The 17,736-nt window shown below is 39.6% G+C and overlaps 1 protein-coding gene across 16 annotated transcripts in view; it reads right to left on the reverse strand.

Moving 5' to 3' along the window:
* The window catches only part of pHCl-1 (pH-sensitive chloride channel 1), a 655,929-nt gene that overhangs the window by 148,580 nt on the left and 489,613 nt on the right, over positions 1-17,736 (reverse strand). For all 16 annotated transcript variants that reach the window (XM_083128521.1, XM_083128534.1, XM_083128594.1 and 13 more), the window contains one exon: positions 12,312-12,376. In XM_083128521.1, the coding sequence (XP_082984647.1) occupies positions 12,312-12,376 (65 nt within the window). The remainder of the gene's footprint in view (positions 1-12,311; positions 12,377-17,736) is intronic.

The following is a 17,736-nucleotide window of genomic DNA, read 5'->3' on the forward strand; positions in this document are numbered from 1 at the left end:
CTTTCGAGGGAAAAGCAGCTTATCCAACTTTAATTTTGAGTAGAATTGGTATGAGACCACTTTATGTACAGAAAGAAAAGCGTGACAATAAATTTACTACAAATACTAATATTCTATGGAGTTCTGCTCTTTCACTTTGACAAATACTATACAGGGTAATTCAAAAAGAATGGTGCAACTTTACACAGTTATTATGACGTTACCATTTATGATAAGCTGTGGACGTTTTACTAACATGACTCACATTACAAAGATTCAACATGGGAACCACGTATAATGTGGTAAACATCCAAAGAATAATCAAGTGCATGCTATGCACGAGACAGCAAGTCATTCTCCATGGTTTCGAAGACACTAACAATTCACAATTGTAACTTTGGTAAATCTTTCGGAAGGGTGAAACACGTGCATTACTACCAAAACGCATGTGGAAATGCTTTTCCACCATTGTGAGTGAATCAGTTCTTGACAGCCCCAACACACAATACACCTTCTACTGGTCACTAGCCATTTTGCAACACTGGCGATCCTGGTGGAACAGCGGCAAAGCAGCATAAGCCCACTTAGGGAGAAGAAAAAGTCCAGAGTTTATATTGATATTGATGCCTTGTCTGATTTTCTATCGTAAATAGTAACGTCATAATAATTGTGTAAAGTTGCACTATTCATTTTGAATTACCCTGAACTATTTGATGCAGGGTTAAATACCGTTTTGATTACGCTGTATGTAAAACTTCGGAATTAACGCACATGTCTGTATTCAAATCAATATGATGTAGACTTACTGGGGGATGATATAAACACAATTAAGAATAATGCTAAAATATTTTTCAAAACTGCTAAAGAGATAGGTTTGGAAGTTAACAAAGAGAAAACTAAATATATGCTTACAGGCCGAAACCAAGTGTTAGGTAATAATGAAAATCTAATTATTGATAACAAATCGTTTGAACCAGTTTCCAAATTCAAATACTTAGGAGTAATATTAACAAATAAAAATGATATTAAAGAGGAAATAAAAAGTAGGCTTAATTCAGGAAATGCATGTTACTTCTCTCTTTATAAATTTTTATCTTCCGTTTAATATCTAGGAAACTAAAAGTTAAAATATACAAAACAGTAATTTTGCCTGTAGTACGTATTATATGGATGTGAAACTTGGTTCCTTACATTGAAAGAGGAACATAAATTGAGAGTATTTGAAAATAAGATGCTTAGTAAAATCTTTGGACCTAAAAGGGATGAGGAGACAGGTGAGTGGAGAAGGTTACATAATTTAGAACTACATAATTTGTATTCATGTCCAGATATTATTAGAATAATTAAATCAAGAAGACTTAGGTGGGCAGGCCATGTGGCACGAATGGGAGAGGAAAGAGGAGTTTACAGGATTCTTGTTGAGAAACCTGATGGTAAGAGACCTGTAGGAAGGCCAAGACGAAGATGGAGGGATTTCTACTCGTACTATAGGCCGAGAACTTTATTTTGATACAGTTCTCGTGAGGTCTTCCATTCATTGACAGGAGGGGAAGGCAACAGACAGCAGGTATTTCCGATGGCGTGTGGAATATAATCTGCCTTCGAAGGGCTTGGACAATTTATTCATTTTATTTGCTTGTATTTTTCCAGGACTTGTGTAACAGCATGTTTGCACCATTTGGCAACAACAGTTCGCAGACGGCAGACCAGTTAAAGCGGGGACCCTACGAAGCTAAACCTTTTGGCCTATAAATGATCGTATAACCTCAGATCTTGCTCTGATCAGGGGCGTGATCATCTGTTGAACGAGTGTGCGTTCTACTTCTGCACTACTTGCGAAAAATTTCAGAATCATTTGTAGCAGTAGATGGGTTGAAAGGGAGATAGAGAAAGAAGGGAAAAGGGGAGAAAGAAAGTTATAAAGAATGGGAGAGAAAGAAATTTTAAAAAGAAAAAAGTTAAAAAGATATAGAGGAGGAAAGAGAGAAACAGAGGAAGAAAGAAACCAAGTGAGAAACAGAACAAGAAAGAGATACAAAGTGATTAGAGAGAAAGAAAGTAAAAGACAGAGGAAGAAAGAAAGAAAAGTGAGAAACAGAGGAAGAAGGAGTAAATGAAAATTATGAGAGAGAAAGTGAGAAACGGAAGAAGAAAGTGGGATAGAAAAGAAAAACAGATAAATAAAAATTTCATTGGATTTTTGTTATTTAGTGTCGCTTTTCTTCCGCTTTTGACTAATCACGACGATGATGATGAGTGATGATTGATTTGGTTTTTTGTACTTCTCTTTTCTGCCACTCTTGGATAATCGTAAAGATGAGTGATGGTATGGTGAAATTGATGAAGATATATCGTCTAAATCTAAAGATTTGGGAAATCGTAGATGGCTAATCCAGCCTCGAGCACTTGATAAGCGAGAGGGACGGTTATACCAGTAAGAGGGGGTACGCCCCTGTGAAATGAGAACACACGCGCATTCAATTTAAACATTTCACTTGACTGAACAGGCAGGACGAGGAAAGACGATTCCCTGCTCGTAGCGAACACTGGATGCAAAGGATTTGCAGGTACGTGCTGTTAGCGAGCACACAAACTTGACCTGTCTTGTTTGTCCTTGAAAGTGGTCAACATGCAAGTGTTGCCAGTGATACTTTATAATCATTTTAGTTTGAAATTAGCTAAGTGAAGGGTCCTCAACAATTTAGGTTAACTACATGAAAGTTTTTGTTAAAATATTGATATACAAAGGGCGTTCAATAAGTTTTGCACAGATGGTTATAATATTTTTACTAGTTGCAATATGATGATTAAATTTTAGGTGAGCATACTTTGATTGTTTGGCTAGAAGTCCATGTCACTCAATGTAGCCTCCATCTGCTGTGACGCATCTCGTCCAACGTTCTTTCCATGCCTTGAATGCACTTTGGTAAAATTCAGGTGGCTGACTTTTACACCATTGTTTCACACAAGAAATGAGGTCCTTGTCACTGTCGAATATTTTTCCTCGCAGGTGTGACTTCAGACGACCAAACAGGAAGAAATCCAAAGGAGCAAAGTCAGGAGTATAGGGAGGCTGAGGGACGACTTCCCATCCCATTTTCATGATTTTTTGCTGTGTCATCATGGCTGTGTGATGCTTGGCATTGTCATGATGGAGTTACGACGTGCTCTTCAAACCAAGAGACCGGATCTGCAAGGTAAGGTCATCAAACTCCATCATGACAATGCCAAGCCTCACACAGCCATGATGACACAGCAAAAAATCATGAAAATGGGATGGGAAGTCGTCCCTCAGCCTCCCTATACTCCTGACTTTGCTCCTTTGGATTTCTTCCTGTTTGGTCGTCTGAAGCACACCTGCGAGGAAAAATATTCGACAGTGACAAGGACCTCATTTCTTGTGTGAAACAATGGTGTAAAAGTCAGCCACCTGAATTTTACCAAAGTGCATTCAAGGCATGGAAAGAACGTTGGACGAGATGCGTCACAGCAGATGGAGGCTACATTGAGTGACATGGACTTCTAGCCAAACAATCAAAGTATGCTCACCTAAAATTTAATCATCATATTCCAACTAGTAAAAATATTATAACCATCTGTGCAAAACTTTTTGAACGCCCTTTGTATTCCATCTTCCTTAAAATCAAATTTTACATAGGAAATGTAAATGTTAACCAACCTAGGTTACGTTTTGAACAAAGGGTAACTTCCTAAGCCATTTGTAGGTGTTAATATCAATTTTAGGTTAGGCTAGCTATGTTTAGTTCCCTTAGCCTAAATAATATTTTTTCATTGTATTTATGCTAATGGAACCTAACCTAACATGCCTAACATAACCTTGTAGACATTTCTCGTCTGACGTCGGAACACAAGGTTGGAAAACTGTTCTGCGACAAGGAAGACCTGATTAAAGAATGATCAGGGGTGAGTCAGGTCAGGTCAACAGGCACCAGTCTCCACGCAAGTTGGCTTATCACTGGCAACACTTGCATGATGACCAGTTTCAAGGACAAATAAGACAGGACAAGTTTAGGTGTTCGCTAAGAGCACGCACCTGCAAATCCTTCCGTAACTGTGTTCACTGAGAGCACGTGTTCGATACGAGCACGTTCGCTAACAGCACGGCACCGGAAAAACATAGGAGATGTTCGTTACCTGTAGCCCTGTTGGAAGATCTTGTCATTGGTGGTCCTCGCTTCGACGGGCTCCTAATCTGTAATAAAACGCAACTAAGGGGCGTACTCCGTTATCCCCAACACTACCCTACGTAGTCCCGATCACTTTCTACTCGTAACTCTCCTCTTTTCCTTTTGCTTCGACTAATTGGGAGCTCTGTCGCAATTACTACTTCTGATATCAAATTGAAGGCACCTAACAGCTCACCCGGACTATTTAACTGGAATTTGAACTTTGGATCGCTAAAACCGCCGTTGACTAGATCGCGTCCCTTGTCAACGGCGTTTTACAACTCCACTGAAGGTCGCTGGCGTGATTTGCTTTTAAGGAGCTCTTTTCCAATGCTTCAGCGGGACCCTTTTTTATAACATGATTAGATTATTTATTTACGACGCCCGGGGTTCTAGGTTCGAATCATGCCTGCGGAGTGATACGATATTCACAAAGAGTAAGCATCCTCCAGACCGGATCCCTGGTGTCGTGGCATGCTGTGCTAACCACTCGTCCACGGAAATGAACAGAGAAAACTATTAAGAGAAATGGAAGAAGACGTGGAGTTGAAGAAAATGAAACAAGGAATGAAAAATGAAAAGAAGGAAAAGAAAGAGAATCTTAGTAGCCATCATCTAGGGCCATCCACTCTTGAGGACACAACGAACGAAATTCTGTGTCGTCGTCACCAGCTTTCATGCTGTTGCTCAACCAATGTCCAAAAGCGAATTATACGCTCCGTACTAAGAAGACACACCACTTCCTCAACATCGTAGAAGGCGTTGCTAAAAATCAATGAAAGTTTTGCCAGCGATACAACCTACCTTCCTGACATAATTCAAAGTTACATAAGCCGCCCCGAAGAAACTGAAGCGTTCGATTCTTGATGGCCGCGCCGTCATGGTGCAATGCGGTAGCGGTGCCCGAGGGGTCCCTAACGTCACACGCTCCATGATAAATGATTTGCTCCTCTCAACCTTGGAATAAACTTGTTGGTCCCTCGTTGTATCCGAAAGGGCTTCCGCCAGATAAACACAGGCCGGCGCGGACGATGAAAGATTTCTTCCTGACGCTCATGTGATCACGACGACAACCGAGATGCGACTCATCCATCTATCAGAGCGTCGAGATAGCGTCTTCTCTTCGTTTGGTCCATGCAGCTTCCTCCTCTCCCACCCCGTCCTTTGCTTTCTACCAATGTTTTTAAGAAGACCGTTTATTGATAGTTGCGGGAGCGAACTTTGACGGCAAAGCCTTTGCTCTTCCCAGTGGTAGAATTGCAGAATTGTTGCCACAGATGCATCTTCACGTAGTTATTTTTGCGTGACTGCAAGTTACTTTCGAAATTAATTGAAAATACACGCTGGTTCTGGTTTTCGTCGATCCCAAAAAAATTAACAATATCATTCCGATGATAAAAATAATATTTGATTTCCTTAGTCTCAAAAACCTATAATTCGATACCAAACAGAATACAGTTGCCTCATGGCAACGATGAGGATGGGAGGTAAAAGGTAAAGTGCTGCCCTGTGCTTTGCACGACGCCGTGAAGGCGTATAGGGGATGTGGAGTTAGAGGCCCACACTTTCTTGATCACGGCCAAGGTTGGAGGTGTGATCAGCACCACGCCCCTGACCGTGTTTACCCCCGGAGTTTCCTCCAGGTATTCACTCTATACGACGCTGGGTGGGCGCGATACCCTTGTGGAGGGACGTTCTGGCTCACGTCCCACTATAAACTGTAGTGACACTCCCGATTAGCTTGTATGTGCCCACGGCGGGACTCGAAGCTGGGAACTTCGATGGCGAAATCAGAAGTTGACCATTTAACGCGCTCATTCACCGGTTATGGAATTTTAGGGAGCTTCGAGACCCAAGCGACTAGCGACGCGTCTCGCTAGGACCGTTTTCTAGATGTCGTGCATCGTGTCGCCTCGGTCTGTTGTTCGCGAATGCGAGGTGAATGTTTTGCTTTAGACTGAAGGAGCCCGTGTCGCTAACTGCTTTGTTGTGAAATTCCTGCGTCGCTTGTCGTATGTCGCATATCACTTGTCGCGTGTCGCCTACCACATGTCGCTTTCTTATTCTGTCTTTTTAATCATTACGCAACAATGACATTGGATCGGATATTTCAAAATGATATTCTTATCTTGTTATCTATCTTCTATGTATACAAAAATGGATGTATGTGTGTATAATGTTTGTTCTGGCATAACTATCGAACAGTGTTCGGAAAGTTACTTTTAAAAAGGTAACTATTTAAAGTTACAGTTACTCATTTTAAAAAGTAACTCAGTTACAGTTACCTGTACTTCAAAAGTAACTATAAGTTGCTTTTACAGTTACTTTCTGCTGAAAATTTTCTTGCAACCAAATTATACAAATCGATCATTAATTGTAATAAAATATTTTGTAAAGAGTAACATGTATTTTATTTTAGTTACTGGTACATAGTATAAATCTTCGTATATTTATATTTATTACAAAATAAAGTGCTCTCCTGTGCTTTATGCCACGCCATGAAGGCGTATGGAGGTGTAGAGTTAGAAAACCACACTTCCTTGATCATGGACGAAGGTGGGGGTGATGTGATCAGCACCACGTCCCTGGCATCCTTTATCCTCCAGAGTTTCCTCCAGACACGCACTTTATTCGACGCTGGGTGGGCGCTGGAGCCGCTTCAACAGGTGGAAAAAATCTCGGTTCTCCCCCACCGAGGATCGATCCTGGGTCTCTCGCGTGGTAGTCAGGCACCCAAATGACTTTTCTTTTTTTAAGGAATAGCGATATGCGGTAGTGTCCCCCGTTATTCACATCTTCTCAATTTTCACGTATGTCAATTTTCTGTATTCTTATTGGAACAAACACAAACATCCATGTCCGAAACAAACTAGAATCCAGAACCCCTGACATATAGTGCGTCGTGCTAACCACTCCGCCACGGAGGTTGACCTGAGCTACTGCGACTTAAACAGTTGTATTTATTATCATTGTTCTTCTTAAGGAATGTTCATTGGAGTGAGGGGGGATTCTAGAAACTGTATAGAAAGAGAGAGAGATATCACTCACGTAGAATATTTTCTAAGAAGGGAGGTCTGTTTCGCATAAAGGGCGCGTCAGAGAAAAATAAATTTGTTGTACAATTTCAAGCAGTGACGTATCAAGGGGTGGGCTAAGTGGGCGATCGCCCGGGGATTCGCGCCTGAAGGGGCCTCGCTTCGCGTCCCATGGGGCTTATACGAAAAATGTAATAAATAGAAATTAGAAAATAAGATGGAAAAGGCAATAATGAAATTGGGCGCAATAAAATATCTGGCTTTAAATTCTAGTTAAACGTTAAATTTGAATCAATACGTCAAAACGGGCAGGCAGGCAGGAGGACTCAAAACCTAAGAGTAGGGGGGGGGGCGAAATAAGTAAAAATTATTGTCGTATTTCTTATGTGAAACATTTACTAAAAACTCACGATACCTTGTGTGGATATTTACCCATTTATTACTTATTTTAATAAATGGCACTTATCTCGCCCAGGGCCTCACGATATATTGCTACGCCACTGGAAGCAAGTGTTGGGTATTTAAATGCTTGCGTTGCTTTCAGCTTCCGGAGAACAGAGAAATACATTTTGAAAGTGAGTAAAATTATTAAATAACGTTTTCGTCAGTAATTTAGTATTATTTAAATATGATCATTTGCTGATGTATCCCTGGAGATTTTGTACAGATTCACATTGATATTAAAGAATGGATGGGAGCCTCGCGATATATTGTTACGTCATTGATTTCTAGTGTTTATGAACCAGAAAATAATAAAAAATATAATGTGGTAGCCTATAATTGTGAGTTATCGATGAAGGTAACGAAGTGAAAATGGCATTTTAAACTTACCCCTTCAGTTCTCTCTGAGAGGATCACATAAACAAGCTAGGGTCTTCCTGATTCGTTAGTTTGCCACTTGAGTGTTGTAATTCACTGTTGTATCAATAATAATGGTGAGATCTGTTGTCTCTGTTATTTCAGGAAAATGGGTTCTCATTTAAATCTTAAACGAATAGCACTTACCAAAATATATTACTTTTTCAAAATGTCCAGAAATGCTGAATAACCATAAATAAGTGAATTCTAACCAGAAATATTTTTACTTCCATTTTTAAATTATCAGGAACTGGGTTGAATGAAATCACGTGGAAACAATTACTTTGTTTTCCATTCATAGGCGCATTTGCTAGCTCCCGTCTTCTTCAGTTTCGTTCATACTACCAGTATCGTTGAAATCTTTCGTTAAAACACTGAAATATTGCAGTTTCAGTTTTATCCAATATTATAGCAAAGGGAAAAAACTATCGGATGCTGCTTGCAAAGGGGGAAGTTATAAGGTCACAGAGGAACAAACTACAGAAACAAGAGGCATTTCACAGCACACAACTGACAATGGCAAACTGTCAGCAATAGGAAGGAATTCTCCTCCTAGAAGCTTATCTTCTCGCTTCTGGGAAATCCACCCTTCTTCTGAGGTGTGCATATCGCTTTGGAATTCAGGTCTACCAAACGAAAGATGAAACATATGATAAACCTTGAAATTCCTGGCACCTGGCTGGAGTCTACCGACTGAACACCTCCAGGAGACAAATTTAGTACAACCGCTTTCTCTTTTCCTCTTCATCTATTGTTTGTGAGAATTAATGTATCGAAGGATGGGCTTTTACTAGGGACGTTCAATATATAAGTTTCCCTGTACTATAAAATATTATATAAAGCAATGCCATTAAAAAGAAGCACATGGTTGACAAGCGCCATCCTTCGTCTACAAGGAACAACAATCGATTCGTTATCAGACGTGAAGGCGCATGCGCTCAAGGGCGAAAAGTAAATGCTTGTTCGGAAAACGCGGGCTCGCGTCATAAGGAGTTCAGAAGCATGTATGCTAAGGGCGTTCTGCTTATGGACTTTTTGCATCGAGGAAGAACAATTAATGCTGACCGTTATTGTCAAGCATTGGATAAACTGAAAAACGCAATTCGACATAAGCGACCAGGTCTCCTGTCAGCTGGTGTCATTCATCTTGACGATAACGCTCGCCCCCACTCAGCAGTGCAAACACGACACAAAATTGAAGAATTGGGGTGCCCCACCCTCCATACAGCCCCGATGTAGAGCCGAGTGATTTCCATCTTTTTTCGGTGTTAAAGTCTGAATAACAAGGTTACCGTTTCGAAACAGATGAAGAAGTGAAGCGGAATGTGAGAATAGTGCTCAATAGCCAGAGCCCTGATTTTCTTGTAAAGGGTATGGGCAAATTGGTGCAACGGTGGGACAAATGCCTGAATCTCTATGGGGATTATGTGGAGAAGTGAGGAAGGATCCTCCTACACATGTATGTATAGTTTTCTAATGTATCTTAAAAATAACATTTTTTACAGCATACGGAAACTTATATATTGAACGACCCTCGTATATCACAGCAGAAACTAAATTCCGGCTCACTTTGAGTCCTAAATCACCAATAATTTATGACACTTACATAGCAATTTAAGTGTCGTAAAGTAACTGTAAAAGTTACTGTAGAAGTAACTATCAAAACGTTACTTCTATCGTAAAAAGTAACTCAGTTACAGTTACTTACTTTTAAAAGTAACTAGTTACAGTTATATTTTCTCAAAAAAAGTAACTGTTACTTGCAACTGAGTTACTTGTAACTAGTTACATCCAAACACTGCTATCGAACGCCTGAAGCAATTTCAACCAAACTTGGTACACGTATGACTTACAATCTGGAAAGAAATACTGTGGGGGTAAGACACCCCTGGCACTCCTAGGGGTGGGGGAGGGAATGGGTGACATGAAAAAATAATGGAAAACGACCGATATTAGTGTGGAATCCATAGCTTTCGGGCTCGCTAAGATGAATAGTAGCACTCCCAATGCCGTTCAATTTATTTATTCTTGCTCCTGGAGGTGAAACTAAAAAAATTGTTTATAATCAAGTTTTGAGTTAATTTAATATTATAGTGAATTTGTAAAATATTTTAGTTTATAATTTATATACTGTACTTATACTTTTAAATACCTGTAAAGAGAATGTTATATTTTACACTATAGTTAGAATTCATTATTTTCCTGTCTAATAGAAGATTGGGATAAATAAATACCCTGGCAACGCCGGGCAATCAGCTAGTCTTTCTTACAGAATTTAAATCAGTCTTTGTGTTTTCGGTTTGGTGTGCCACTGACGTGGAATTAAGCAACACACACAATGAGATGCAGGGAAGAGAGTGTTTCAGGATGTAGGTGTCCTATTTGTTTTGCCGGTGACTGTACGAACTAGTCTTGCTTGTCTGAGACGAAAAGCAAGATTAATTCCTAAAATTACGTACACAACAGAGGAAGTCATGTTTTCTGTAGACTGTGCGCCAACATATTCTGTTTACTGTCGCAACGATACCAATTCTTGTTCTCTGCCTCTAGTCTAATTGTCTTTCCCCCATACACCCTTCTCGCGATTTCAATTTTCCTTAACTACGGGAAAGCAAGATAAGTGCTTTGCTGCCTTGGTTCCTTCACAAGGAAGGGCTTCATTTCCCGGAAACAAGGGAGGGAGGGGGGGGGGCAGAAGGGGCAGGAGCGTTCCGATTTTTCCACGGTGTTTATTTCTTTTTTCGCTTTTCCTCCCGTTTCTTCTTCACGCTTTACTTTTTCCCATTTTTACCGCCATTCCCCCGAGCGCCATTTCATAACTAATAACACAATCCTGTCTCATAGGATGTGTCATCAAACGCGTGGAAAGGCTATATCGCTGGACGAGGTCGAAGAAATGATTGAACGCCGCGATATAACGGTTTCTTGTTGCGAGGAGGAGGAGACGCAAATTGAACTCGAAATGCTGGATCTTGTCTTCCTCTACTCTGCGACGGTTGATTTTTCCACGTCACTGCTTACGTCACACCCATTCACAGTGAAAAGTTGAGGAAGATTCCTCCTTAGCGGAATGAAATTCGTCTCCACTTGATTGCACAGTAAGGTAACGTTATTCCTAGCGCTTGCGACATGAGAATACACCAGAAGATCAGAGATAAGGCTCAGCATGTTCTCGATCTCGACAGCAGGTATTGTTTATGTTTGTGTTTCGTTTATTTTACGTCTCTTTTCTGCCTCTTTGGCAAATCGAGACGACGAGGACGAGTGATGATTAGATGAAGTTGGTGAGGCTTCCGAGCCGGTTTGTGAATGGATATAAAGACCACTAATTATATTAAAATAGCTATCATATCATTCTTTTGCTTCACACATTTCTACATATTTCAATCGACACTACATATTTTGTGGCAATTTTACTCAATATACCGGGTGATCCGTTTGAGATGTCAGAAAAGTAAACCTTGATACACAAGAGGTTAATGTACGTATCTCCGAGCAGCTTGTTGTAATATAAGCAGAAAGGATGTAAGTTTCGAACGAGTAGAGGTTTACAGACTTCAGCCACATGGCTGCGCTACTGTGCATGGTAACGAAGGTGGTGATCACGTCACAACAGCGCACACAGTATGTCGTCTGGTATGCGACATTTCCGAGTATTACATGCATGGTACTGCCGCCATGCAGCTGAAGTCAGTAAAGCTCCACTCATTCGAAACTTACATCCTTTCTGCTTATATTACAACAAGCTGCTCGGAGATACGTACATTAACCTCTTGTGTATCAAGGTTTACTTTTCTGACATCTCAAACGGATCACCCGGTACATATGTTGAAAGTTTCAAATGACCTCAAATCTGTTCACGAGTATGAGTATCGTGGAATATGTGATTTAAAAACTAAATAGGTCAAAAACAATATGTATTTTTAAGATACGCTAAAACTACAAAACTACTGGCTATAAATGGGTGTGTGAATGGAATGTAACTGTGTTACAACCAACTAGTAACTTCCAAAAACTGTTCAACACAACTTCGATTTCAGTCACAACGTTATTGACCTGTCCAATGCGGTGTTTCTCTACTATATTGACCATCGTGTGTGGCGAGCTGTATAATCATCCCTTACACCTTGACAAGATTTTGAAAGACTGATCACAGTAAAAAGAACATGAGAGAGAGAGAGAGAGAGAGAGAGAGAGAGAGAGAGAGAGAGAGAGAGAGAGAGAGAGAGAGAGAGACTTTAAAACTACTTACCAAACTTGACTCGTCCGGTGACGCTAGGCTTAACAATAGGACGCTAATGACAACAGTCATCTTGGCTGGAAGACAAGGGAGAGACATGTTAATGAACTGTAACAGCAAAGTGATTTAGTAAGCATTGTTTATTTTCTAACATAATACTAAAATACTAAATCAATTAGTTCGCCAATTCCTAAACCTGCACGAAGATTACCTCAAAAGTTTGATAATTTGTTGCAATTTCGGTATTTAATATTGACGAATGAGCGATCAGACCACAAGTGGTGTAATTCTACTTTTTATTGGAAGGGAGTTTCATGTATAACTTATAAGTGCGTAGTATTAACATTTCAGTGCTAGAAGTAAGTATCTCCTAAGTTTCAAATTCTTGCTCTTAGAGGCGCCACTATGTTTGTGCTCCAACAGTTAGACATAATACTCAGTTATCTAAATGTTCCTTTTCCTCAAAACTATCTTATATGGAGTTAGTTACTTGTGTTCTGAACCCATCAGTATTTTATCACATTAACAACTACCAAATCTATTTATAGAGGGTTAGTCAAGATCTGTACACCCTTAATATTTGAGTGCAGCCACATAAATATTTCAGAATTTGTGCGGGTTAGGTATATGGTTCAATTGATCAAATACATTTATTTATGTATATGTGTATAAGTCGTGCGTGCACTTGTGAGTGATCGAGTGCATCGGTATTTCATAAAAAAATATGGTGATATCATTCAAGATTAATTTTTCTCATACATATTCTGTATCAAAGTTGATATTTATTTATTATTTATTTTAGATACTTTGTTAGTGATGCACTGATTTGAAATCCAAGAAATCTAAGGAAACTCTGATATAAGATTGGTCTCGTTTTGGTTTTATACTCCCGGATTTCCATAAGCAAGAAACAGTTTTTAATGAAGAACTCAAGATATGAAACGAAAATCTATTGAATCCGCATAAAAGTATGCAGTAGCCAAATACAATATTACCTGAATTTGGTAAATATTTTTAAACAGGGATTTCCATTTGCACACCCTCATTATCTTTGTGTTTTTCATACACAGTGAAGGTGGTATTTCGAGAAGAAAGATTTTTTTTCGCAATTCATATATTCTCGCTAGTCAAAGATATTTCTGTTTAGTTACCAGTGAGTCATTAGATAGATTGGACAGCTCTAAATGATTTAAAACGTCCCTCACATTATAATATATAATGGCATAATTATAAAAATGCAAAAAAAATTGAATCACCTAATAGCGTGAAAAAGAAATAAGTAAATAATTCTACTATTTCTGTATTCAGTGAACTTTCTAGCTAATAAATATTTCAATTTTTTAAAGTTTTGTGACTGAGCCAAATATATTCATTTATTTAATTTATTATGTATTGCTTAGTTTCGTGTTTAATATGCATGATGATATATTTGTGTTGTTATCAATTTCTATTTTGTTATATTTCGCGAAAATGTTATGTTGATTTAATATGATGTAAAATGTGGCGCAAAAGTAATCATCCTGTTTCAACTGACCTTTATTTTGACATCTTGTTTTTTATATCAGTAGTGTTTTGTCAGTTAAATAGAAGATACTCACGAAATTTATTGTGTGCGAAAATGAATAAGTATACCACACAAGGAAATGTGATAATATTTTTAAGGAATAATCTATCTGTAATCTTGCCACAACGAGGATTTAGACGACATTTTTCCAATCGTCCAGCGCCTTCGCCGCAAGCCATTCGACGTGTTGCTTCCTTTGGGGATATTTGAAGTCATTGGTTTATGTGAATAAGCCAGAGACGTTGCAGCAACTTAAGGACAATATTCAGCATGAAACTGAAAACATTTACCCGCAGATTCTTTCCTACATCATGGAAAACGCAATAAAAAGAGCCAAAATTTGCATCAATTCGAATGGTGGTCATTTATTGGATGTTATCTTTAAAAATTGAGGACATAAAACTTACAAATATCAATAAAAGTTTAACACAAAAAGACCTCCTTTGTTTAATTTAAAACCCAAGCTATAGGCTAAGAAAATCAGGTGATGACTTTTGCGCCACCTTGTATAACTAATTATGATCACATTGTTGATAATGTAAAATTACGATGTATAAATTTCTATATACATTTTGAGCATAGCAACGGAAAAGAAACAAAGGAATATATATTGATCGATATAAATGGGAATTTTAAGTAGTAACGTCCGAGTTTTCATTGAATTTATCAAACTGCAAGCAGATTTGGATAAAGGGAAATACTAGGATGTTTCGTTGAAGCAGAAGGCTTGCTTCAGTTTCCAAACAAACTATTTTCTTGGCATTCTAAGTACCACACGGGGTCAGAAATCTGGTGAAGTAGAACTTGCGTCACTATCCCGCAAAGAGTTAAGCTGGAACAAGTTCTTGTAATGTAATGGAGATGTCGTTTCTTCATTCCAATTAATTTTTAACCTAATCTTTCTGCCAGTTTCATTGGGTATGAAGGGAATACGTCCTTAATACTTGCTATTTCGCCTCGTGACATTCGCTTGCCACTAAATCTTAACTTGAATGGAATAAATAAAACTTAAATGACAGAAGAGAAGCTACCACCTCGCTGAAAAGCTGAATGCTCAGTGGGTCAGAGGACATTAAGAGCGTGGAGAAAAACGAGTGCATAAACTTCCAACGGCCAGATTAATGAGCGCTTAGCGATTGGGCTATTATTTAGCAATTCTGAATAGTGTAAAGGTTAATGTCCCGCTGGAAACCCCCTCGTGGGGGCTGAGTAATGGCCCCCTTTATTGGCACAGAGTTGGCATTCTAGCTGGTGAACCCAATTACACCCTGTTGTCATTCCAGAGCGACCAATCACTCCCCTGTCATTGTTGAAGGATTGTGAAATAGCCAATGTGTGTAATGGAGTCGTCAATGGGGCATTATAGCCTGTCGTCATCATGGCAGAGTGTGACGTTTGGAGCTTTGCGAATTAAACAATTTGAAATGTATCGTGAACGTAAACTTCCCCTTTACAGTATAGTTAGTACCATGGAACTGAGAAGGGGAAGGAGCAAGCATCGCGCGATTTTTCTGAAGCCGGGTCACGTGACAGAACCGGAGAAGCCGGACCAAAACATTCGAAGACGCCGTAAGAAAGCATGGGATTTTGTGTACTTTTGAATTAGATTTAGGAAGCAATGGTGCCTGCTCAGCACACGGCTGTACTAACAGAAGCGACAGGAAACCTGAAGGAATAATATTCCATAAGCAAATAACGCTAGTTATAGTCTGTTTTGTAGGATTTAAATGTAAAGTAAACCTCGAGTTTGCCTTTGTAGTTCGAGCCTACTTCCATGCTCCTTCCAGCCGCGTGCGCTTGCAGCAGCCGATGCGATGTTCTTCTGTCTGTTGAAGTCATTGGTTGAAGTAGATGCGGCCATCTTACGCAGACCATAAGCTCCGCCCACTGGCTTCAAAACAAAAGCAAGGAGTGATACGAGACTGCAGGCATCTGGTTAGTACGGTCATGAACGCTTTTCGGTTCTAACCATCCCAGAGGAGTTGTCCGTCGCAACCCAGAAGTGTCCGTGACTGTACAAGTCAATGTTCGGCATTATATTGCACCAGAAGTAGCACACACGTAGGGTTTCATGAAAGAGGTGGAGGGATCGAAATGAGGCCAATATCGTGACTACTATATCTGCAGCAAATGTAGACATTTATACAGAAATTCACATGTTAAAATATACTGATCGCAGGCCCGATTGGCGGCTGACCTACATAGCTCCATCTGTCCACCAATCGTCTTCGGAGGTGTGTGTCTCGATGAGTATCAACAACCTCGGTTGCGAAGTAAAAGCTGTAGGGGTAACATCGCTCTCCCGTTACAACGTTGCCAAACGTACGTCTGCTTTTGTCAGTTGCTTTTACAGAGGTTGTTTCCGATCTATGGTGACGATTTCAAACGGCACCTACCTTACGAGAAACCATGTCGCCACCATCGGGAGTGCTCTATTTGATGTCCCTGCATCTTTGCCATTGCCCGACAGCGAAGTTTCCGCTGTAGGAGACTGGCACGAAGTGTAGTCATGCCCAGCCTCAACCACTCCTCCTGACAGGCTTTCCATAGCCTTTCAATGGTGCGGGATCTCCTGTGGGACAAGGCTCGTAGGCCGAAGACGCAAAGGTCCATCGGTGAAGCATCATGTGACCTCACTGGCACGAATTCCAGTTTATTCTGCCATTTCTTGGAGGAAGAGGCGAGTTGAGCGAGATGTGTGACTTGACACCTTGTCTTGATGCACCCACAGACGACTTTGGTCCCTCCCGTAGAGGTGGGGAATGACATGGCGATAATAATTGGAATTAACCTTCGTATTTTTGGCAACACGATGTATGGTCAGCTTCCCATTATACGAGTATCCAGCAATGATCATGAAACCTGTATTTGCTTCTTTGTACAGTGTTTGGGTGTTTTGTGTACTAATTTTCCGTTCTTTGTGTACCGTTGTACACCTTTTCATCCAGTAACGGCTTCTCCGTTTTACAGTGCGTTTGGCAACATGCTGTGTATCCGACGCTCATTTGTTTTCTACGGCCAGGCTCTTTGGGTGCCTTGTGACTCGAAAATGCCCGATGTCAGTCGAAGAGAATTCAACTGATCGCTGATTCGTTGTTTCCCAGCCGCCAGATGGAAATGTGAGCGGTATAGACACCTCTTGTGACGGATCTGTTTAAACCGTTTGAAGAAATAAGACTAATAAGGGATTGATCCCATTTTACAGGTATTCCAATTTCTGATGATATTTTTTGGATCTCTATTCAGATTACATTTGCAAAGGGTTAGAAACTAAACTGACGACAATTTCAGAGTATTATATTAGATAAAAATGTTCTTAACAAACTTTTAACATAAAATGCGTAGTTTAGGAAGGGAGTTGAGCACATTTAGACCCCGAGAAATGTGTAAATATTTAGTTTTTGCCACAAAATAATTCTGGGCAATTGCTAATGTGTTGAATTTGGTAAGAATCGGTCCATATTTTTGAAGATGGATACGAAAACTATCCAATTTCTGCTCCCTCTTGTCTAGGTAGAATAATGTTTAGTTAATTCATTATTGGAAAATAATCATCCTTGGGATTGTTTTTGGTGTCAACTATTTTTTTATGTTTAGTATACAAGCAGCAACATCGCTTCTTCACCTAACTCCATCTTATCTAAGTAATGTTTGAACTAATTTCTTGTTCACACAGAAAAAATCAGAACAGAGAGATTTCATTTAGTGTTTCAATTATAACTTTATTTCATTATTATTATCAAGACCAATATTTAATACTCAACCGGAACTTGTGTCATAAAATCTATCATCGAAACTTAAAAGTTCACTTACGTATTTAGTTTAGTGCCTGCACAAGGCATTACCTTATATTCAGTACATAGTTAGCAATAC

The sequence above is a fragment of the Lepisma saccharinum genome, chromosome 1 (genome assembly GCF_977018435.1).
Source record: "Lepisma saccharinum chromosome 1, izLepSacc3.1, whole genome shotgun sequence".
NCBI classification, from domain to species: Eukaryota; Metazoa; Arthropoda; class Insecta; order Zygentoma; family Lepismatidae; genus Lepisma; species Lepisma saccharinum.